At 42.7% G+C, this 23,226-nt stretch overlaps 1 protein-coding gene across 4 annotated transcripts in view; it reads right to left on the minus strand.

Annotated features, from left to right (window-relative positions):
* The window catches only part of SLC25A26 (solute carrier family 25 member 26), a 112,656-nt gene extending 90,708 nt beyond the window's left edge, over nucleotides 1-21,948 (minus strand). Inside the window, exons 1-3 of one of the 4 annotated variants that reach the window (XM_081160001.1) lie at nucleotides 21,524-21,948; nucleotides 12,340-12,496; nucleotides 9,214-9,323 (exon numbers count right to left, since the gene is read on the minus strand). In XM_081160001.1, coding sequence (XP_081016127.1) covers nucleotides 9,214-9,323; nucleotides 12,340-12,496; nucleotides 21,524-21,556 — 300 coding nt within the window. In that variant the 5' untranslated portion in view covers nucleotides 21,557-21,948. The remainder of the gene's footprint in view (nucleotides 1-9,213; nucleotides 9,324-12,339; nucleotides 12,497-21,523) is intronic. The other 3 variants (XM_081160000.1, XM_081160003.1, XM_081160002.1) reach the window with 3 other exon arrangements.
* Nucleotides 21,949-23,226: the final 1,278 nt, after the last annotated feature.

A 23,226-nucleotide genomic window follows, 5' to 3' on the forward strand; every position in this document is an offset into this window, starting at 1 on the left:
GTCTCTTCAGACTTGCCTATGGTTTGCCACAGTTGCATATCCCAAAACTGCAATTCCTCTACTATCCTAAATAATCTCATTTGCTGCTCAATAACCTTTGCTGCTTAATTTTACAGTTGACAGTATAAAATCACAAATCAAAGCAAATTTGTGACAGTGCCCTTCAATTCACTATGTTACCGAGACCCCTAATCTTAAAAAACAAAGGTTTGTCACTGACAAAGTGCAGATGTGCACAAACAGAGCAAATCCTAACTTCAGTAGTTTGGCTCTTGGACAGCAGTTTTTCCATTTACAATGTAGTGTCAGTAACTGACTAAAAACCTCTCCTGTGGCTTAAAAATGGTTTCTTCAACATCATCCCACATGAAAACCGTATTCATTGTTTCTATAAAAGTTGAACTTAGCTGTGTTCCATAAACGGACACTGCTCTTAAATAAAAAGCTACACAGAGTGACCTTTGCCTCCGGCCCACTAAGACAATCAGTGGAATGCACCTTCCTAGATCCCGAAGCACCACCACCTGAACCAGCGCCAGGCACTGCACTGCAGGAAGAAAGTCAATCCACGGAACAGAGAAACTCTGAAGCGACTTAGAGGAGGTCAGCAAGACACTGGAGGGACGGGGTAAATGGGGCCTTTTTAAGAGCCTCCCGAAACACCCCTCAGCACCTTCCTGCTTGTACTTTAAATGAAACGGGCCATCGGCACACAGGGCCGCACCAGGCCCGGCCCTCTCCCTCCTCCCCTCTGCACCTTTACTCAGGCTCTGCAGCCGGAGCTGGCAAGCTGGGGGTGCTGACTGCACTCAGCAGACCCGCTGGAGTTTAAGCAGGTGCACGACGCAGACACAACATCCTAACACAGGCATCCGCAATGAAGTATACACTGAAGGAATGCTGCTGGCGGGGCTTTGGAAAGAAAACTACCATTTTTTTTTTTGCCAATTCTACCTCCTTAACATCTCCTGAACTCACCTCCTCCCTCGGCACCCTGCTGCCCTGCCTTGGCAGAGGCTCTGGCCCTCTGTCTGGGGATTTCAGGAACAGTCTCCTTCCTCCACACCATGTCCACCTCCGCCTCCACCTCCACCTCCACACTCCTGCCAGAGGATGCTCCTAAAACGCCAACACATGGGTCTCTTCTTCTCAGCCCTTCAAGGGTAACAGCCAAACTCTGCACCACTGCGCATAAGGACTTCCAGCTGTCCCCACTCACCCCTCCCACTTCAACACACGATCCAGCCACACCTGGGCTCCATTTAGAACATGAAAAAACAAGGGCTTTCCATGAATTCAACACCCTCTGCACCAACACAGCTGACACCCACAATCATATTCTAAAGTGCGGCTCCAGGACTAGCTGCTCCACGAGGCCCTTCCTAAGTCAACACCCATGTGCCCACTTCAGTCCAGACAACCAGCTGTTCCTTCCCTTTTGGGCTCTCACTGTGCCTCGTCCTTACTTTCTCCAAATACCTGTAGCACTTTGGTGTCCTTACACGTTTCATGTCCCTCTCCACCTCCAGACTGCAGGCCTCTTACAGGCATGTCTTACCTTGTCATTTTCTCCTCAGTGCCTAGAACACAGGAAGGACTCAGGTCTAAATCCCCACCGCCAGTACGGCAGCAAAAGCGGTAGAGGGAACGAAGGAGCTGAACAAAGCAGCCGACAGAAAAGGCATCAGAGGTCCGAGTGAGGAAAGGATATAAAAAGTAAAGGCTGTGAAGATGGCAATGGAAAGCGGGTTATTTTTTATCTCTGAGATAAATTTTTGTGTAATTCTTAGTTTGGGGTTTTTAATAAGAAATTTGGAAGTCTGTCTGCTGATGTACCTAATGTCCTGAAGTGAGAAAGCCTCCAGGCACACTGAAAAACACACAGGAGGCCGGGTAAAGGCCCCTCGGCACAGGCATGTCCTCAGATGCATCACAAGAAACGTGCCTAAGGGAGGGGGGTTCGGTAGCTGACAGTTCACTCTCAGCTTCTAACTGGACAGCAAATTTCCGAGCACACTCTGCGCCCTCCGCTCCCGTCCCTTCAAACCCCGGCAGCCCGGCCTGCGCACGCCCCTGGGCTTCGGGAGTGAACAGCCGGGCGGCGCCGCAGGGGGCCGGCCCAGCTCCGTAACTCCCAGGACACACAGCGCAGAGTCTGGCCGAGCGTTACCACCACAAGTGCAAGTTCAGCTGTGTTCACCTACGTGGATTTCAAAACCCAACATGATTCTTTCCAAAGATACAACACGTTTCAAAAGCAGCCCATCTTTCTTCTACTATCTTGCTCAATGGTTCTTGGAAAAAGACAGTACAGATCATAAAGAACACTGTAAATACACTTTAAACGGGGTATGGAGAGCATAGTAAAAACAGCTTAAACCCGCACAGGGACGCGGCAGTGCCCAGGGGGTGGTGCGCTGTGCTTGGCAGCTGCCAACACCCCGACAGACAGAACCAGCGCAGCCAGTCCTGCACGAAGACGCAACAGAACAACACACTGACACCCAACCAGCCCGATCAACTGCCAAACAAGGGGGTTCACCACCGTCAGTGCCAAAGCGGCCAACCGGGAGCACCAGCCGCCTCCACTCTCAGGCTCTCCCAGGGCACAGCCCTGAGGAAAAAGTCGGAGCGGCTGCCACACACACACTGTCTCCAAAACCCCATCTCCACGCCTGGGTACACTGCACCCTCAAAACCAGCCAGCTACCACACTCGAGTGTTTGTAGGCCCCCTCATGTCCTGCACCTACTAAAATAACTTTATGCCCCAGACTGCTGAGCCAGTTCCGTGAAAATAGTGACTACAGAGGTATAAATTAAATTGTTTTATATCCTGACTCAGTGGTGCTTAAGTATCAGTGAGCACCAGAACCATCTAGGAATCGTGTTTAAAAATGCAGGGCCCCTGATGCCATCTCCAAAAATCTTCATTTGTAACTAGCTGTCCAGCCAATGGTTCCAAAACAGGTGCTCCTCAGACCACACCTGCTGAAGTACTGTGAGAGGCGGTCAGAAGAGCATTTATAAAGCATGACATAATTTACTTCCCACTTTCTCATGCCCCAGTTAGAATGGAACCAGAAAGAATCATCTACCAGCATCTCCGTGTGTGAGAACATCTGCCATTGTCACCCATGCACACACTAAATTCACACAGTGGCTGCTTTGGGCTGCAAAGAAATTGCAATGTTCTTTCATTTCTCAAAACAGCATGAACTAAGGCCAAAAGCTGGATCAGACAAGGGAAAAGCCAAATCTTAAAGCCGTAAAAGACATCGCTACCACTGCAGTGTTGCAGCATCTGCCGTATTAAAGGAAGCCTGCCCCGACCATTCTGGTCTCATCACACATCTGCTTCTCACAGGGCTTTCTGTGTCTCATGAAAACTCAGCTGTAAAATAATTGAGGTAGGGATTTAGAGATTTGGAATAGCAAACTTCTTAATAAAAATGGCACAAACAGGGCTCTTCTTACTGCTGTTACATATTAAATCTTATTTGATCCATTTTACTGTATTCCAAACTATAAACACCAGGTAGAAGGCTGTAATTAGTTTCATTGATTTGTCATTAAGTTTTAATCAAGCTGCTGCTACAGGGAATGGTTATTATGGTAGGGCTCTTCCACTTCTAAGTTTCTTTCATACACTTAAGTCCCTACAACAAAGTAACTGTGGACACATTCATAAGGTATTGTTTCTAAGAAATGTGTAACATAACAATCTTATATTAAAGTAAGTGGGTTACACAGCAATGACTGGATGTGTCTATACCTCTTTGACCACTGATGCTATTCATGTTTTTGTGTCCTATTCCATTTCATTTTACCTATGAAAATTTGTTTCCCCTAAATTCACCCATGACTTTCTCTTGCTTTTATAGCAACCACGCCTGTGTGAATCTTAAACTGAAAGTTTATGCTTTATGAAACTGAAATAAGTTATTGACACAGGAAAGGAATGCACACATTTCTCAAGCATTTACTGAGAAAACTAATACCAAATGGATTTGAGAAGTTTTTAAAGAAAGTTCAAAGGTAACTGGAGCATCAGAACCAACATTTCCACAAACTCCCTACACTTGGCAATCTTTTCAGCATAATAAACCATAACTGAATTTAAGATCAATTAAAAGTCAACATCAAGAGATATTTCACCTGTGAAGTCAATCTATACACCCACTGCTGATAAAGCCTCCTCCTAAATTTCTCCAGGTGCCACAAAAGCTATCAAAACACACCTGACAGCAGGTCTCACTACCAAAGGCACTACGGAAACCCTACAAGACCCAACAAAGATAAGAATGTCCTAGAATTACATATTTCCACTCTTACAATACTTGTTTTCTAACTAAAGTCTACTTATAGCATCTCCTATGCCCAACAGTTCACATCAGAATATTACATTACAAGGGCTTCTGTATTTTAAAAATGTCAGCTACAGATATTAAAGTATCAGAATATGTAGCATTTTATACAAATGAAAAGATGTATCATTAACATGAGTACTCTAACAGCTCTCATTTGCCCTGCCTCATTATATCAGTTTAAATACCGTTTTGCAATTCTAAGAGACAAGACAGGAAAGCCTGTCTTGGCAAAGGGGCTTTCAGCAAGATGGCCCTACATGAAATAAAGTAAGTGGCCAGGTTCTTTTTGCTGCTTGCTCTCAGCAACATATTAAAGACTGTAAGCCAAATTTTGAATTTATTTATAAATTCAATAAATACTGAATTTCTTTAACCTTAATCAAAGCAACAGGCAATTGTAAAACAGCGGCAAAAGCTGTCGTGAGTACAGAGCTTTCACAGCCTAAGAGACACTGAAACGCTCACACACGGTTTGTTATTCTTTACAACATGTACTTAAAAATAACTGAATATAGTGAGCTAATTTCAGAACAAATCTCAAAAAAACAATCTAAATCAAGGATAATAGGTTAAAAGACTTTTTAAAATAAGTATAAATTGCTTTCAAATTGTAGTTCAAGCTAATTTTTAGATAGAATTCAAGCAATGGAGTTCTTTGAGTAAGAATATGAAAAACTGAAAATCCCCAGTAATTTTATGTAAATGTCTGTATGTCCAGTTTACTGGAGGAACAGGCATAGGTTTCCTTAGATTCCTACAGGGGTCTCTAGCTCATAGAAGGAACTACTACTTTATGTTATTTGTTACTAAAAAAAAAATCAATATATTGTTGCCCAGCCAGCATAGCTCAGCAGTTGGGCATCGCCTATGATCCAGGAGATCCCAGTTTGATTGCTGGTCAGGCCACATGCCCAGGTTTCGGGCTCGATTCCCAGCAGGGGGCGTGCAGGAGGCAGCTGATCAAGGACTCTCTCATCATTGATGTTTCTCTCTCTCTCTCCCTCTCCCTCCTCTCTCTGAAATCAATAAAGATATATATATTTTAAAAATTAATATATTGTTAGTCCATCACTTTTATAACTACAGTTAATTATGAAGACAAACATTTTTAATCCAGGGTTAACTTGTGTTCTGCAAAATCATTTTTAAACCAATGGCAAAAGGAAATTTTATTTAAAGCACTTCAGTGATTTTAATGTCTCTCAGGCTAATTTCTTTCAACATTCTCTTCAAGGACCCATAGAACCAATTTCTTAGATTGAGAAATTCATTTGGCTATTGACAAAAAGACAAGAAATACCAAGTGTTGGTGAGGATGCAGAGAGAGAACCCTGTGCATAAGGCTCTGTGTCTATGAAAAGTCCAGAAAGACAGAAAGTAGATGAGTGGTTGCCTAGGCTGGGCAGGTCGGGGAAAGGCGCGTGGCTATGAACAGAATGGGTACAGCGTTTCCTTCAAGGGTGGTGAAAATGTTCTAAAACTGTGGTGGTGGCTGCACAGCTCTGCAAATGTACTAAAAACCAGTGAATTAAACTTTAAGGGGTAAATTATATGGTATGTGACTTGCACCTCAATAAAGCTGTTATTTTTTAATTATCTTCTTAAAGTATTTACTTTTACTTTTCTGTCAGAACCTCTCTCTTTTCAGCATCTCCAGTCTCAATATTCCCAAGTGAAGAAAGTTCAATTATAATAGTTTGTAGATTTTCATCCAAATTTTCTAAAGGAAAACAATGCGTGGAAAGCAAAACGACAATATATAATTACTTTTCATGTAAATGCTATAAAAACTGATTCTCTTTCCGAATTCCCTAACATTAATATATACCACTACTTTCCAAAACAGAAAAAAAAAAAGTTGCTTGATAAAATAATTAAAAGGTTCACAAACAGAGACCCTTTCTCCACTTTGCTGTCCACTCCTGCCCACAGGGCAGGGGCAGCTGGGGAAGACTGCACGAACACCGGACTGTGTGATCGGAAGATAACCACAGTACAGAACAGGCATTTCTGAATGGAGACACAAAAGTCATTCGAACAGAGGCTGTCCCCTAGTGCTGGGCAGCAGGGGCTGAGAGAAAGCGAAGTGGGTGAGGGAGGTGGAAAATGTTTATTGGTAACCTTCTCCTCTCTGTTAGTTACGGAAAAACAACCCTGTATTATTTTTCCATTACAAATATTTTATCACTTACATTATGATTTCTTTTTGGCTCATGAAGTACTTATGAGGGAGGGTCAGATAGTTTTTAAACACAGGGCAGGGAAGGACAGGTTATCTTTTGTCACTGCTTCCCAGTTTTACTTCATTATAACCAAACCAAAGCCAAACGATCAGTATGACATTTTCTCCACACTACTTGTTTTAAGTTGCTTTGTGGACTACTGGCTTGTACATTTTAATTCCTATTCCAAGTATACTTCATAAAAATGAATAATCTTTGACTGTCAGGTGCAGAGCTCTATACAGAGCCATTAGACCAACCTTGATCTTGTGTGTTCAAATCTTCTATGGTATTACCAAGTTTATTCCTGTCTGGGCTTAAAGACTTTTACAGAGAGATGGTGAATATCTCCAATAAACATTACATTTTTAATCATTTCCCCTTATAATTCTAGATATTTTTGTTTTATATTTTGAGACTGTTACTTAGTCCAGGTTCAGGTTCATTACATCTCTCAGGAGAATTGTTCCTTGTATCACTATACAATGTTCTCTTTGGTTTTTGCTTTCAACCTTTTTTGGTCTGATATTAACATTATTCTATCAGCTCTTCTAGTTAGCATTTCTGTATCAGGCAGGGCTGATCAGCGCAGAACCACTATGAATAATAAGAGGTTATTATAGGAATGTGAACAGTAATTGTGGGAGCTGGTTAAGCAGTTTATGTAGAACTGTAACTTCTGCGTCTAGCGTTGGGACAGAAGTCAGAGGGCAGGAATCAGGCAAGAAAGATGGATGTGATAGGAAATACAGGACAAACTGGAACTCGCGTTGTCTCTCACCAATCTGATGATGTGGGTGACCTGCCATATAAGCTGGCACCCTCACCACAGTGTCCACACATCCTGACTCAGAAAGTGGAGAAGCTGAGGGAGCGGAGGAGCTACCTGAATCACCAGGTCAGTGAAGAGGTGTATGAACCGCAAGCATGCCTGACCCTACAACAACCTCCTGAGCATAAACACACCTGCTTCACTTGTACTTTACACACCTTGTACAAATGTCTCCTGTGGTCAGCCTAACCTGGAACCATCCTGGAAAGGGAGCTCTAGGAAAAGGCGTTTCAGCTCAGTTCTATGTTAACATAATAAAAGGCCACCACAATTGGAAAGCCACATGCAAAAGAATGAAACTAGATTACAGTTTGTCCCCATGTACAAAAATTAACTAAAAATCGATCAAAGACCTAAATTTGAGACCAGAAACAATAAATTACATAGAAGAAAGCATAGGTACCAAAGTTATGGACCTTGGCTGCAGAGAACATTTTATGAACTTGACTCCAAAGGCAAGGGAAGTAGAGGCAAAAATAAATGAATGGTACTATATCAAACGAAAAGCTTCTGCACAGCAAAAGAAACTGACAACCAAACAAAGAGGCAGCCAACCAGATGGGAGATGATACTTGCACACAGTAGCTCCGACAAGATTTAATTTCCAAAATACATAAAGAACTCATCAAACTCAACACCAAACCAACAGCCCAATCAAAAAGTGGGCAGAGGACCTGAACAGACACCTCTCCCAGGAAGACATACGAACAGTCAATAGATGTATGAAAAGATGTTCAACCTCACTAGCAATTAGGGAAACGCAAACCGAAACTACAGCAAGACACCACCTCACACCTGTGAGAGTGGCTGTCCTCAGCAAAACAGGCAATAACGAGTGTTGGCGAGGCTGTGGGAAAAGGGAGCCTCGCTCACTGCTGGTGGGAATGGAGACTGGTACAGCCACTGTGGAAAGCAGTCTGGCGATTCCTCAAAAAATTAAGACTAGAGCTACCATAGGACCCAGCAATCCCTCTCCTGGGCATATACCCAAAAAACTCAAAAACATGTATTTGCAAAGATATATGCACCCCTATGTTCACTGCAGCATTATTCACAGAGGCCAAGACATGGCGACAACCAAAGTGTCCTGTGATAGAGGACTGGGTAAAGAAGATGTAGGACATATACACGATGGAATACAACGCAGCCATAAGAAAGGATGAATTACTGCCATGTGCAACAACATGGATGGACCTTGAGGATATTATGCTAAGTGAAATAAGTAAGGCAGAAAAAGCTGAGAACCATATGATTTCACTCATGTGGGATTATGAAACTGAACTTGTGGACACACCACCGGTGTGGTAGTTGCCAGAGGGAAGGAGGTGGGGGGGGTAAAGGGGGTCTTAATACATGGTGACAGGAGAAGATATGACTTTGCGTGGTGGGAACACAGCAATATACAGATCTTGTACTATAGAAACCCATACCTGAAACCTATATGTTCATATTAACCATTGTCACCCCAATGAATTTAATAAAGTGTTAAAAAAACAAAGCCACCACAATTTTCATGACTATTTTCTTCCACCTCTTTATTCTTTCTGTATCATTATGATTTAGGTCTGTCTCTTCTATATAGTACATAGCTGGATTTTTCTTTCATCCTATCTAGACTCTGTCTTTTAATTACCATGCTTAATCCATTTATATTTATTGGAATGTATAGCTCTCATAACTTAAAAAATTGTTTTTATTCTGCTAAAAAATAAAATAAAGTAATATCTGTACTGAATATATATGCATGATTGTATTTCTTAAGTATTTTATATATATAACCTGTTACTTACCACTTCTCCAGCAGAAGCAGCCAACATGTGCTTCACAGGCATCAAATATGAAGATGAATCAGTGTGCAAAAACCATTTCACATATTCATAGGTAATGAAAAAGGCAGCAGCTGAAATTTAAAATAAGCCAGTCTTTCACAAACTTAAGAAATATGTTTGTCAAAAAAATTACATCTCTAATTAGTAAATTATGACAGAACAGATAAAGATAATAAACAAATACTCTTTCCCCACCCTCCTCAATTTTGCAGAATATACCAAACCCATATTATATGCCTAACCCTGGACTTACAATAATGGAGAAGACATGATACCTGCCCCAAAGGAACCTAACAGCTAATCTAGCATTTACCATTTTATATTAACAAATCACTTAACTTTATTTATTTATTTAAAATATATTTTTATTGATTTCAGAGAGAGGAAGGGAGAGAGATGGAAACATCAGTGATGATTGAGTCATTGATCAGCTGCCTCCTGCACGTCCCCTGCTGGGGATCCAGCTGGAAACCCGGCATGTGCCCTGACCAGGAATTGAACCTCAATCTCCTGGATCATAGGTCAATACTCAACCACTGAGCCAGGCTGGCCAGGCACACTTAACACTTTTTAGGAAGCTTTCTAGAAAGGGATGTAAATTTCTTTATATAATCATAAAATAATCAGCATAGACAGGTTAAAATTGCAAACACATCCCTGAACTAAATAAAACATCTAATGGTATTTTATTGTTGTTTATTCAAAATAACCATGCATATTTTTTAATACATCAACCCACCTTTACATCAAGGAAACAATCAACAATTAAAACTGGAAATCAACATCTCAAAAAAGCGACTCCCATGACCATGAACTGTCTTAGCTGCACAAAAGGGCTCTAAGACCTGCCATGTACTCTTAGTCAAAAAATGTTTATCACTCCCATAAAACATAAGGCATAAAAAATAAATGAAAGACAGTCATTCTTTGAAAAACATCTGAATATGTCATATTAAAGTCTGAAACACATAGGGAAAGAGTCTGATAGTGAAGATCAGTTCTCCACAGTCAAAGTCAGCAAGCTTTGTGGTTGCAAACACTCCTCGGGCTGCTAACAAATGCACGTCCATGAGGACCACACTGTTTCCAGAAGAGCAATGGCCAATGCAGGCAGGAAAAAAAAAAAGTGGCACTCAGAAAATTTCAATTCACCAAAAATTTACAGAAAAACAAAAAGACCATTTCTGAAACCCTGGCACTATTTATTCAGCATCTCCAATTCACTGATGTTCTGCGAATGGCAAAAAAAAAAAAAAAAAGCCTGGCAAGACCACCACTTTTATCACCTACCAAAAACATTTGCAGCCACATTCTGTATGTAACACTCCTGCTGGCAAGAATCTACACCAGTGCTGCGAGATGAACAGAGCACCATGTGCCCTGCAGACTATGGCCAATACTACATCTACCAACAGTAATCTCTAGATGCAATACATAAGAAAAAAAATCTTCAGGACAATGAGGGAGACACCATAAAAACTGATTAGCAGCCCTGGCCAGGTGGCTAGGTCGTTGGAGTGTTGTCCCATGCACCAAAAGTTGTGGGTTCAATTCCCGGCCACGACACATGCCTACGTTGTGGTTTCGATTCCCAGTCAGGGTGTGTATGGGAGACAGTCCATCAATGTTTTTCTCTCTCACATCAATGCTTCTCTCTCCCTTTCCTCTCCCTTCCTCTCTCCAAACATATCCTGCATGAGGATTAAAAACAAAACAAATGATGAAAAAAAGAGAGGGACCTAGTAATAGGGACCTAGCAACATATTCCTTTCAATTCCCTTGTTCAAAGTTTCCCATATCTGTCTGCAAATTAAATCACCTGGAGATTTTTTTTTTAAAGTTCCAACTCCGAGGTCATAGCCCATCAATTAAATCACGATCCCTAGAAGTGGGACACAGGCAACACGTCATAAAATCTGATCAGGTGATCATGGGTCTGCAATCTGGTCAAATTTAAAAACCACTGCTCCTCTCCCACACACAGAGCTATATTTGGCACTGAGTGGGTGCTCAATAATGGCATACTGTAATCAATGGAGCACTGAGACAAGTGAAAATTCAAGAATAACCTCAAAGCAGTTTGCTGTTCTCAGGACTGCTGGAGCAGGGGAAGGGGAAAGAAAGAAACAAGGGGACCGAAACACTGTTTTCTCCGTGCACTACAAACTTCTATGTGAATACTGTGCTCACATGTGAACACAGGTGGACAGTTAAATACCAAGTTAACATGAAAGAATTTCTCACGAATTATCATGAGAAAAGAAATCAAAGCCCAGGATTTAAGAATCTCCTAGAACAGAGGTTCTATAATTGTGTGTGGTGGTGGTGGTTTTTTTTGTTTGCTTGGTTGCTTTCCAATGCCACACAAAGCATTAGTAAGCAATTAAAATAAGGTAAATATCTGAAAAAAGTATACTAACAAGTGGATTAAGTAAAACAGATAATACTGATTCTAGAATAAGAGGGCCATACATCATATAATATGACTTCAAACCCAAAAAACAAAAGCAAGACACTGGGAGGAGAGCCTCTGGGAGGCTAATGGGAACTGGTTGCATCATCTAAGCGCAATTTCATGAAGACAGAAAGGTTTAATGCCTCTTACATTCACCTGCTTCAGAAGACCTTCCGAGGCAGTAACTATTAAACTCAGCCTCACGTTGGAATCCCCTGGGAAGCTATTAAAAGCCCTGATCCTCAGGTGAAGCCCAGACCAATTAAACTTCTGGGTGTGACACAGGCATCAGTAACTTTTAAAGCTTCCCAAGAGATTCCACTGTGCAGGCAAGGTTGAAAAACTACTCTAAGGCACCACAATCAATGTTAGAATAACACTTTAAGGATTCTAACTGGGAATTTTAATAACAAAAACCATTTTTTAAAGATTGCTCATATTTTTCTCTATTATAAATACAATGGAATGGGATCTACAGTTGATTCAAAGTAATGGGCAAATGAGTAGAAAATAAATTCAGAAGATAAGCTACAACACATAAGAAATTCTATTTGGGGTAACACCACATATCATTCTGAAAATAATCCTATTATCTTGGCTTTGTTGCAGAGAGAATATCAATATAATTTTACCATTTGGGAAGGATCCAACAGCAGCAGAAGGAATGCCAGCATATATTCCATGAAAACCACCAGCCTTATTAAATCCTTGGGGACTCTGCAGCCTGGTTTTAATGGTATCCAGAGGAAACAATATCAAGTCAACAGAGACACCTGCTACCCCACCAGCCTTTAAAAAAAAAAACAAAAAGGGTGGGGGGAGAAAAGGGAAAACAGGTTACAATAAAATAAACTCTCTGCCATCTGGGGGCGGGGAGGAGAAGGAGCCCGTCTTGAAAGCATACTTCTCACGCCTGTCAATCCATGGACTATCTGGCATAGTCAAAAGACCTCTCCCTAAATCTAGAGATTTTGCAGGGGAAACAACCATTATCGTGCTATATTTTCAAGCTGTACATTTTTAAATAAGTTTTTCTTTTTAAAGTGAATTTTAAAATTCATTTTTAAATAAGTTTTAAATTCACTTTTAATACTTTCACACGGTTCACAGTCTCCTTCCCTGTTCCTGGTAATCAGATAACCACTCTGATTGTTTTCTTATTGTATCCTTCCAAAGGTACTTCAGACATATATGAGCAAATATGAATGTGCTTTATTTTCTTTTTTTTAAAAAAAATATATCTTTATTGATTTCAGAGAGAGGAAAAGAGAGGGAGAAAAAGATAGAAACATCAATGATGAGAGTCGTTGATCGGCTGCCTCCTACACGCCCCCGACTAGGGATCAAGCCCACAACCCAGGCATGTGCCCTGACTCGGAATCGAACCCCGATCGCCTAGGATCCTAGGTCGACTCTCAACCGCTGAGCCACGCCTGGCTGGGCTCCTTTTTTCTTTTAAATAAAAGGTGTATTCAGTATACACTCTGCTAAAACTTACTTTTTTCACTTAATTTGTCTTGGTGATATTTCCATATCAGACCAAATGTTATATTTTTGTCTTTTTAACTAATAAGGGGTGAATCTGCAGTAAGACTTTTTTTTGAGACTTCTATTTTTAAACGGGTAATGCGTATTGTGAAGATAGATCCGTATTTTAAGAATCACATATCTAAGGATTGCTGTTTTGTATATATTTGAAAATCCCTTGATAAATGTTTTAATTAAGTGAATAAATGTGGAAAAATAGAGTTAAATTCCTAGAGGACATTAAAACCTGGCCCAATCTACCATCACCTCCTGAGACAAATGCCATGTTGCGTTGAAAAAGAAAGCTGCACTTAGAAAAGTTTAAACCTCAAGACGATGTGAAGCATATGGAGAATGTTAAAACTGGTTACACCTTAGTCAGATAAAAAAATACTCAGAAAAATGTAAACTTAAACACAGTTTCAGAGAAATGTCAATACACAGGGTCTAAAAGCATCAGATAAAAATGTGAATTGAAACCGGTTTACTGTATGCAGATGAAAGACAGGAACTCTTAAACTGAACTGTCAACTTTTGCTATGGTCTGAATTTTGAACCATGTGACTATATTACCTGTTCAAAAGGTTAAAATATACATTAAAAACTATATATTCCAAAACACAGAAAAAGAAGAATTGGTATTATTCAAACACACAGGCAAAGTTCGAAATGATCAGCTGTCTCCACCCTTTGGGTTTACAAAATGCTTACTACCTACAAACACCCTCTGCTCGCCTTACCACTCAGGATAAAACCACAGCAAGAATGAAACCACTGGAAGAATGAAATTACTCTGATGAGAAATCCATAATTAACTAGCACAGGTAAATTATTAAAAATTAGTTTATACTAGAAAAGCACATTACCATAAACATTAATACTATTCTATATGCTCGGCCTGAAAGGCACAACAGAATCTCGAAGACCATAAAGGTCTATTCCGCGAAGGACCTAAAAAGATGTCACCAAAAGAACAGAGATGTGCCAGTAGAGAACCACATGTGGTAGTAAAAGAATGACAAATGACATGGGATTTCTCTCTGGATATAAAGGTGGCCTTTTCTAAGTCATGGGAAAAGGCTCATAACTAATGTAGAAAAAAATGTTTAAAAAAGCCAACCTTTTTCAAAAATTTTATTTTTAAATGATTTTACAAAATTCAGTGTGTAAACAAAATATTTTGCCTCTTCATTTTCTGAAAGCTCAAGAACTAAAATTCTGCTGAGAATGTCTGATATGACTGGATTCCTTAAAAACATGCTGCACTTCATTATAATTTTCTCTTTAATCTTAGGAGAAGGTTGAGAATGCTTGCTATCCTCTCCGAAATTTTAATCAATAAGTTAATTACAATTTCGATCTCTTTGGCTACTTCGCATGCACTGAATCTCTAATCCTTCATCAGAATTCTTATCTGCTGAGAATAAAATAACCAGAATCAATCTACTTATCTAGTAAAACATAAATCAAAAGTTACTAACTGCTTCTGCAGATTTTAAACTTCTGTGACTCAAATGTCATTTAAATTCATGAGACTAAAAAGCAAACCAGGTAACAGAGAGCAGGAAGAAGACAACCTATATGTTTATCCACACAGCAACATATTTGAGATTTAAACAAAAACTTTAAGGGGTGCTTATTACTTTACATCAATGTTGTTTTGTTCATAATTATGTACAAAATATACAAGTCAACATCAGTTGAATTACAAGGAACTCTAACAAATTCTTTTATTTTTTAGCCTGAGAAATGTTTATTTATGATCATTTACCATAAAGATTCTCAGGCAAATGATTAGTTTCAAGATTTACGGTAGCTTACACTGAAAATGGTAACTTAAGAACTAAACAAAATCCAAAGATTTAGAACATAACCCAGGCAACCAGCGAGCCTTACTACAGCATAACAATTTATTGTGAACTTTGAATAGCATAGATAAAACACACACTTCTCCCTCAAGTTAAAAAATGTAAAAAGTGCTGGCAGCTATAGAGAGGAAGTGTCTAATTTGTGCTTTGAAATTACTGAGAGTTGAAAACAGTTAAGATTACGTGCTATAAAACCTTTATTTCTCAAAAGGAGGCTGCACAACAACAGAAAAGATTTAAAAATAACTGCCACTCAACTATAGGATAAAACAAAACCACTTGTTTAATTTAACTAAGCAAAACCATCACAGGCCACTGGCCTAACCCTCCGGTAAGAAGAACCAGCCAAAACATTAACATGGCTTCTCGGGGAACACCCCTCCTTGGCATTCTCGGGTTTTCTCCACAAGGAAGCAGCCACCAGTGGCTTTAAGCTCCTTGTCAGTGAAATGCGGACCTGCTTCCTGGATGCTTGTCTTCTCCCCATGCCCCAGGGATTCGTCCGTCCTGCATGCTCCTTGCCACTCCACACTAAGGCAGAGTCACCTTTGTAAAATGCAAACTTCAACTTCATCGGGCCACCCTCCAGCCTGTAAGTCCTCCAAACTTTCCAGTAGCCCTTCGGACTAAGAACAAAATCCTATAAGGCTGTGGAAGTTCTTCCGCCCTTTGCCCTTCTCGCCACCTTGAGCTCTTTTTCCTCTAGGTCATCTGATCTTCCTCATGTTTTGGACTTTGTACAGCTGTTCTCTAATCCCCAAGTCTAGGATTGGACCCACTTGTTTCCTCGTGCCGGTTACATTTTTAATTCTATAACTGAGCATCTCACTGTTGTTTGTATGTCCCACTAGGCTGTAAGATCCGTATCTGTTGTGTTCACCAATATGCTACCAGCACCAGTACACCATCAGGCACTCACCTATTTGAAGAATGTATAAATTGATGATTATAAGGAAGGGTTACTACCCATAATTTAGAGGGTACAACAAATCGACCTTAAAAAAGTACATCAGATTTTTTAAAAATTGCAAAACACAGGACCAAGCAATTTCCAAAAGAAAAATATAAATGGCCAACAAAATTATGAAAAGATGCTTACCCATCATTAATAATCCAATAAAAACAAATTAAAACATTTTCCCAATTAAATTAGAAAAGGTTAAGAATATGAATAGTTGTGGGCACTATAAAGGAAAACAAATTATTATAACCCACTGAAGCACAATTTGGCAAAATGAAAATTTTAAATTATAAAATCCTTGATCCAGTTCTTTTATTTCTAAATCTTTCTCTCATGGAAATGCATAAATATACACAAATGTTTACTACAGCATTAACAGTAAAAAGCTAGAAATAACCTAAAGTTCTACCCCAGGAGTAATGTTAGAGCAATTCTTACATCTGAGTAATGGACTGCCACACAGCCTTTAAAAGAATGAGGTTAATCTGAACCCACTGACACAGAAACTTGTTAGATTTTTAAGTTAATCAAATTAGCTATACAGCAATATATGCTTATATAATCCTGCCTTTCAAAGAAATGTGTATCTATTTATGTGTGCATAGTTAGAAGTCCAGAAGCAGACACACTAAATCACTAAAAGTTATTACCTCTGTGGAAAGAGACTCAGGATGAGGAGTATTTTTACTATCTTGCTAATTTTTGTACTGTTCAAATTTTGTTGAGTACTGCAAACAGGAAGACCTGCTCACTGACTTAAATGCCAAAAAGACACAGTCACATAAAGCACCTGAGAACATGAAGACTCATTCCCTTCCTTATGGGTAGGAGATAGTGCTTCATTATCAGATGTTAACTTCCCTTCACTCCAGGCTGAAGACTAGGAGGCTGCCTTCCAGAAGGAAAGATTTGGGGTGAAGAACACTGAAAACTTCCCTTAACAGCATGTCCAGTAACTCCATTCTTATCTTTCTTCTGTTTACTAACTCCACCTAAGCCCTGGCAACATACCCGTGCCATTCCCCTCAAGTCCCCTTCTGCCAGTGGTCCTCGCATAAGGGCAGGTCCAGTGAGCAGACACAAGTGCTGTGAAAAAGCTTTTTAAGAACCACCTCACTAAAGTAAGAAAAGAAAAAAAAGAAAAAACACTACAAGCAGTGTTTGGACTTTGCACAGTACCGACACACATGAATTTCAACTACAAGTAATTCATTCAAGTTCTCCAACACAGTTCCAATTATAGTACCACAGTGACATTTTCCAAAAATGGTCATCAAAAAGGGAACTGGCCAACAAAGATGAAAGTGCAGCAAGTACATGAAAAGTAGCGACAATGAAAGTGAAATTCAAGTCATATGTAAACTGAGTTATAGAATAACTAGCTGGCCTAGGGAATACTGACACTCCTGTCTTTCGAGAGACTAGACGTGCAGCCAACGGAAACCAGTGAAGGCGAACTCATCGACGTCAGGAGGTGGCTGTGATGAAGAGGATGTTGTCCCACAGGAAGTCACACCCGCAAAACCCTCACAAGAAAGGAACTCTGAAAGCACACGGGATAAAATGTTGGAAGTTGACCCAAACGTACAAAGCAGTCGACAACAAGAGTTTTTAATTTTTAACATTGACAGGAATTTTAAAGGTCATTAAATTACCATTTTTCTCATAAGACCACTTCTCAGGATTTCCACCTGCACTTTCAGTTTTACAGCCCTACACTACCATGCAAAGGACGCCTGTACTTTTCAGTGCATAGCACCCACACCTGCCAAAGTCCTTTCACCTGCAACTTAGGACTGGGCAAAAGTAACTGCAGCAGAGCCCTTGGTTTCATTCGAGAACAAGCCAGGTGAGCAGATGAACTAGAAGGCCGATGAAATAGTGAGGCACTGAAGAGGAGTGAGAGGAGGCAGGCTGGAAGAAAAGGAGATGTGATGAAGGGTGTGCTAGTTTTAAAAACCTAAAGTGCTTTTATTTAAAAAACCAAAAAAGTGCAGGCATACCTCATTTTATTGTGCTTTGCTTTACTGCGCTTCACAGGTGTTGCCTTTTTTTTTTACAAATGGAAGTCATTTCTCCACCAGCAAAAAGATTAAGACTCACTGTATTGCAAGTCTCTTTATTACAGTGGTCTGGAATCAAACCCGTAATATCTGAGGTGTGCTGTAATGCTACTATCAAAATTATTTTGTGTTATCTTGGAGAATTTCAATGCAGCTTTTAAGAAAACGAATGAAACAGTATTTTTTATTAGGAATATTATTTTTAATAGTTTTGATTAGGCATGAACAGATGTATGTGCTGTGTTGTTGTATCTTTTCTAACTTTTATTCTCATAAGCATTTTCCATGTTATTATAGCACATTCTCCCCACAAGCACTATTGCCAAGGGCTGCTGAATAGTCCACGAAGTGCATCTAACATCACTTACCTAACAGATCCTCTTCTGTTTAATGTGTAAGTGGCCTCCTATTATCTTTGCTGAGCTAAATGTTATAGACATCTTTAGGTTGCTAATACTTAGTTCCAAACTACTTTCCTAAAAGCATGCACCAGTCAACATACTCTTCGAGGGTTTTCTTCTCAATAGCCCATACTAAGCTCCAAATGAAAACTAACAACCCAGAAGCTCTCCCCTTATTCAACAGTCCAGCCCTTCAATGCCCCTCATGGAGCTTTAGGAAGGAAACATTTAAATGTCTACCACATGCCAGGCTCTGTACCTTTCACTCACTCATTAACCAGTTATGCCGAGTGCCTACAAAGTGTCAGGCACTGCTAACACAGTAGTAAGCAAAACTACTTCCTCAGGAGTGCTCGGCCTGTCTCAGAGTTGCTCCCAACCTTAAAAAACAGCCACTCCATTTCTACACCACTTTGATACTAAATCCTTCTAATGGCTTCCATTATGCTTCAAATAAAATCCAAATTCCTTTCCAGGGCCCACAAAGACTCACCTCAGCTGGCTCTGTCTCCCCTCCAGGTTCATCCTGACCATACTACTCTAACCCACAAGGCCTCAGCCACCACTTTAACATTCAAAACTCTTTCCACCTAAGGGTTTTCTCACATGCTGCTCGATCTGAACTCTCCCCACTTCCCACCCAAATGTCTTGTCCCTTCCTATCTTTTAGATCTTAGCTTAAATGCCACCTCCTCAGAGCCTTCTCTGGTCACTCCATCTAAAGTAGATTCTCCAATATTATTCCATCTCTATCCCACGTCTTCATTTCTTCCAGAGTAGTTGTCTTTGGGTTTGGTTTGTTTGCCACCGTATCTCCAATGGTAATCACAGTGCCCAGTGAACAGAATACATGGCAGATAAACTGTATGTTGAGTGACTAAAACGATTTTTCTTTAGTTGGAATAAAATCTAACTTCCTTGAAACTTGTACCCATTGACCCTCTGTAACTACATTAAAAAAAATAAAAGTATACCTTTCAGCATGTGTACTATACCCTAATAAATTTTAAAACCATCGTTTTTTTGTTAACTTGGGCACTCACCTGTTTTTAGTAACTGCTACTGAATTTAGAGATAGTATCAAAGAGCAGGTAAGGGCATGGAATCCCAGGTTATGTTGCCCGGGTTGGAATCTGGTCTCCAACACTTACATACATGAGGTGTATTTATTTCATTTGTGTGATTTTGGACAAGTCACCTAACCTCTCTGTACCTCAGTTCCCTCATGTGGATAACTAGAACAAGCCTTCAACTGTATGACAGAATTAAATGAGATGAGGTATGTAAAAAAGCTCACCCCAGTTCCTGGCACAACCTTCTGTCAAAACTACTACAGCTGCCGCCTTGGCCAGCTCAGTTGGTTGGCACATTGTCCTGTGCACCAAAGGGTCGCAGGGTCGATTCCCAGTGACGGCACAGACCCAGATTTCAGGTTCAATCCCCAGTCCGGGGCCACAAGGGAGGCAACCAATCAATGTTTCGCTCTCACATTGATGTTTCCATCTCTCTCTCTGCAATCAATGAAAAACATATCCTCTGGTGAGGATTTTTTTAAAAATTAAAAAACACAACTACTACTGCTATCTCGCAGGCTAGACAGGAAAACTCCTTGAAAGTGGTAACATATTTCTTTGCCTGCATCTCTATAATCTAGCTTAGACAAGTCTCAACAAATCTAGATGGAAAACCATCATGCCCCAAGTTGGCTAAGGGGCCCCTTCCACATCTTTCCACAACCCTCTGAAACCAGCCCCATGTCATTTTCCACAACAGTCATCTTACTACTCTGCCTCCACCACCTGACCCATGCCAGCAGGCCTGTCATGCTCACCACGTTATCTCCAACACCTGCAACAACAAACATTTGATAATTAAATGAAGGGATTCCTCTGGGCCTCCATTTTTGGTGAGGAGCTTTTTAAAAGTTATTTTTCCGTCTGCTTCTGTCCACTCCCCCCACAACAAGCCGATCTCTATCTAGTATCCCCTGCTGGACCTGCCACAAGAGAGGTTTCTAAAATATTTATTAAAGGATTGTTCCTTTTTTTATGTTAAAAAGTGTGATTCTAGTTGTTTTCTAAGGAAGTAAGCACTACTGACTTAATTGGTTCCATAGCACGGCATCGATATGCCCAAAAGCTAGAAGGATGCTTGGAAGCAAAATAAGCACATTAATCATGTACAGGATGAATGAATGAATGGGTACGTCATTTTCCTAGAGTGAGAAAAGATACAGCAAAATGACCACCACAGTCTTTCCCAGGAGGGCTCTGAGCGAGCTAAGTCCCTGTTTTGTTACACATATTCCTATACATAACGCTGAAGTTCTCCAGTGTAGCTACATTAATTGAAGCTTTTGCCGTTGCTGTTGTTAATCCTCACGCAGGGCATTCTTTCCATTGATTAAGTGGAAGGGAGGGGACGGGGTAGAGGGAGACGGAGAAAGAAACATCCAGGCGAGAGAAACACGCGGCTCGGCTGCCGCCCGCGCCCCCCCCCCCCCCCCCCGGCCAGGACGGCACCTGGAACCCAGGGAGTGCCCGGGAATGGACCCCTCGAGCCCTCGGGGCGCGGGCCAGGGGCTCTAACGCGGGGCCACCCGGCCAGGGCTGACTGAAGCTCTTAAGGAGAGAAACTGTCTGAGTGCGGGAGACAGTGAGACAAGCGCCCCCCTCCCCGTCTCTTCACAGCGTCGGGGTAGGAAAGGAGGGAGACAGACAAGCGCCCCCCTCCCCGTCTCTTCACAGCGTCGGGGTAGGAAAGGAGGGAGACAGTGAGACAAGCGCCCCCCTCCCCGTCTCTTCACAGCGTCGGGGTAGGAAGGACGGGGGTGGGCAGAGCCTCGGCGGCGGCCCCGGAGCCGCGCGCCAGCCCCAGACCCGGTGACCGGAGACTGGAGGTCAGGTCAGCGCGCAAACCGGAAGAAATTGCTAGTGCGGAGGCGCTAGTGCCCGCCCCCGGCCCTCCGAGCACCCCGCTCTACCGCCCGCACTCACCACCAGCGAGGCCGCGAACCCAGGCCGGTCCATGGCCCCCCTAATACCGTCAACGCTATAATTCGGGGTTGAGCCGGGGCGCGTTGCAGTCCCGAGCACTGGGCGCCGCCATCTTGGAGGCGGGGCCTGAGGTACCCCACTTCCGCGCTCACGTGAGAGCGAACCACAACAACTGCACGTGCAACCTGGAAGCTGCGCCCCGAGCGCCGAGACGGAGGGGCGGGGCCTGGGGAGGAATATTGAGCCAAATATCGCGACTCTTCCCTGCCCTCGCGAAGAGCCTGGGATTCGGCCGCGGAGAAACTCTCGCGAGCAAATAAGCGTCGGCTGGGATCCCGGAGCCGGAGTCCCCCGGCCCGGGCGGGGTGGAGCTGAGCGTCCGCCGACGGGGGCCGGCGGGAGGGGAAACAGAAGTTTTTTGGAGCGGACCTGCCTTTCCGTTGATTAACTACCTCCGAGCTTTCCACGTAGTAAGGGCCGTGCGGCTCAGACGCGGTGCTGACGGCTGATGGGCGGTTCTCGCTGGGCGCCCAGCCGCGTAAGGGGCGCGCCGCCACCGCCCGCCTTTCCCGGGGACCCGGGTGCCCCGGAGGACACGCGCGGCCCGGCTCGCGGTCCTCCTGCGCGTCTTCACCGTCTCCCTCAGAAGCCGTGCCGCCCTGGCAGGCGCCGCGCCTGCCCTTCCAGGCCCTCCCCTGCCGCCGCTGGGATCTCTGTTCTCCGATGGGTGCCCCGGGTGATGAGCGGAGCACCATCAGGGCTCCGGGCCGAGCTCCCACCACCAGGCCCGGGCGTGGCCTCGCTGAGGCCGAGCTTCCGCCCTCGTGAGGCGGGGGTAACCACAGTGGCGTCCTTGGTGCCAGCACGGGCGGAGGCAGCTCTGCGGACACGTTAACTCAGCCCCTGGCTCCTGGGACAGGCGCTCTAAAGGTGAGGCGACGTCGCTTCCCTGTTTGAAGTGACCCCTTTGCTGCCCGTGGGAGACAGTCCAGCCCCTTAGCGGGTGCTCACCTCTGGGCTGCTGTTGTCCGTCGCTCTCCCCACTGGCTGGACCACGCACAGGTTATCCACTTTCAGGCTTCCTCGTTTGGCCCACGTTGTTTCCTCCACCAAGAGCACCCTTCCCTGTGCTGCCTGCAGAACACCGATCCCCCCTTCTTGCCACTGAGCCCCCCACACGCCGCCTCCCCTCCTCCAAGCCGGCAGGAGGACTCCTGGCGCTGCCGTGTCTCTGTGAAGCGCTCCTGTGACTCGGGCAGGCCCAGCCGGGAGAGCCTCTCTCTTGAACAGTTCACAGTCGGATGATTAGGGACCGTAATTACATCTGCAAAGTTCCTCTTGCCATATAGCGAAACATAATCACGGCAGTCATGTCGTACTGAGGGGTTCTACTCACACTCCAGGGAAACGATTATGTACAACACGCACCTTAGGGTCGGGAACCTTGAGGGCCCCCCGAGAATTCTGCCCACCATTCTTCCCATAAGCCCTCGCCGGTGGCCTCCTCAAAGGCCACCCAGCTTCTATCGATGGGCCTTCACTAAAACTCCGCTCAAAAGTCCTCCCACCTTACACCAGCTACCTGATACAAAGCCATTCCTGCAGTTCAGATTACAGCGGTGCCTTATTTCCAAGTACCAGAATCAGTACTGCTTCTCTGTTGCTGAGTAGCAAACCACCCCAAAACTTAGAACAGCAATACA

Source organism: Miniopterus schreibersii (assembly GCF_964146895.1).
Source record: "Miniopterus schreibersii genome assembly, chromosome: 15".
Taxonomy (NCBI): Eukaryota; Metazoa; Chordata; class Mammalia; order Chiroptera; family Miniopteridae; genus Miniopterus; species Miniopterus schreibersii.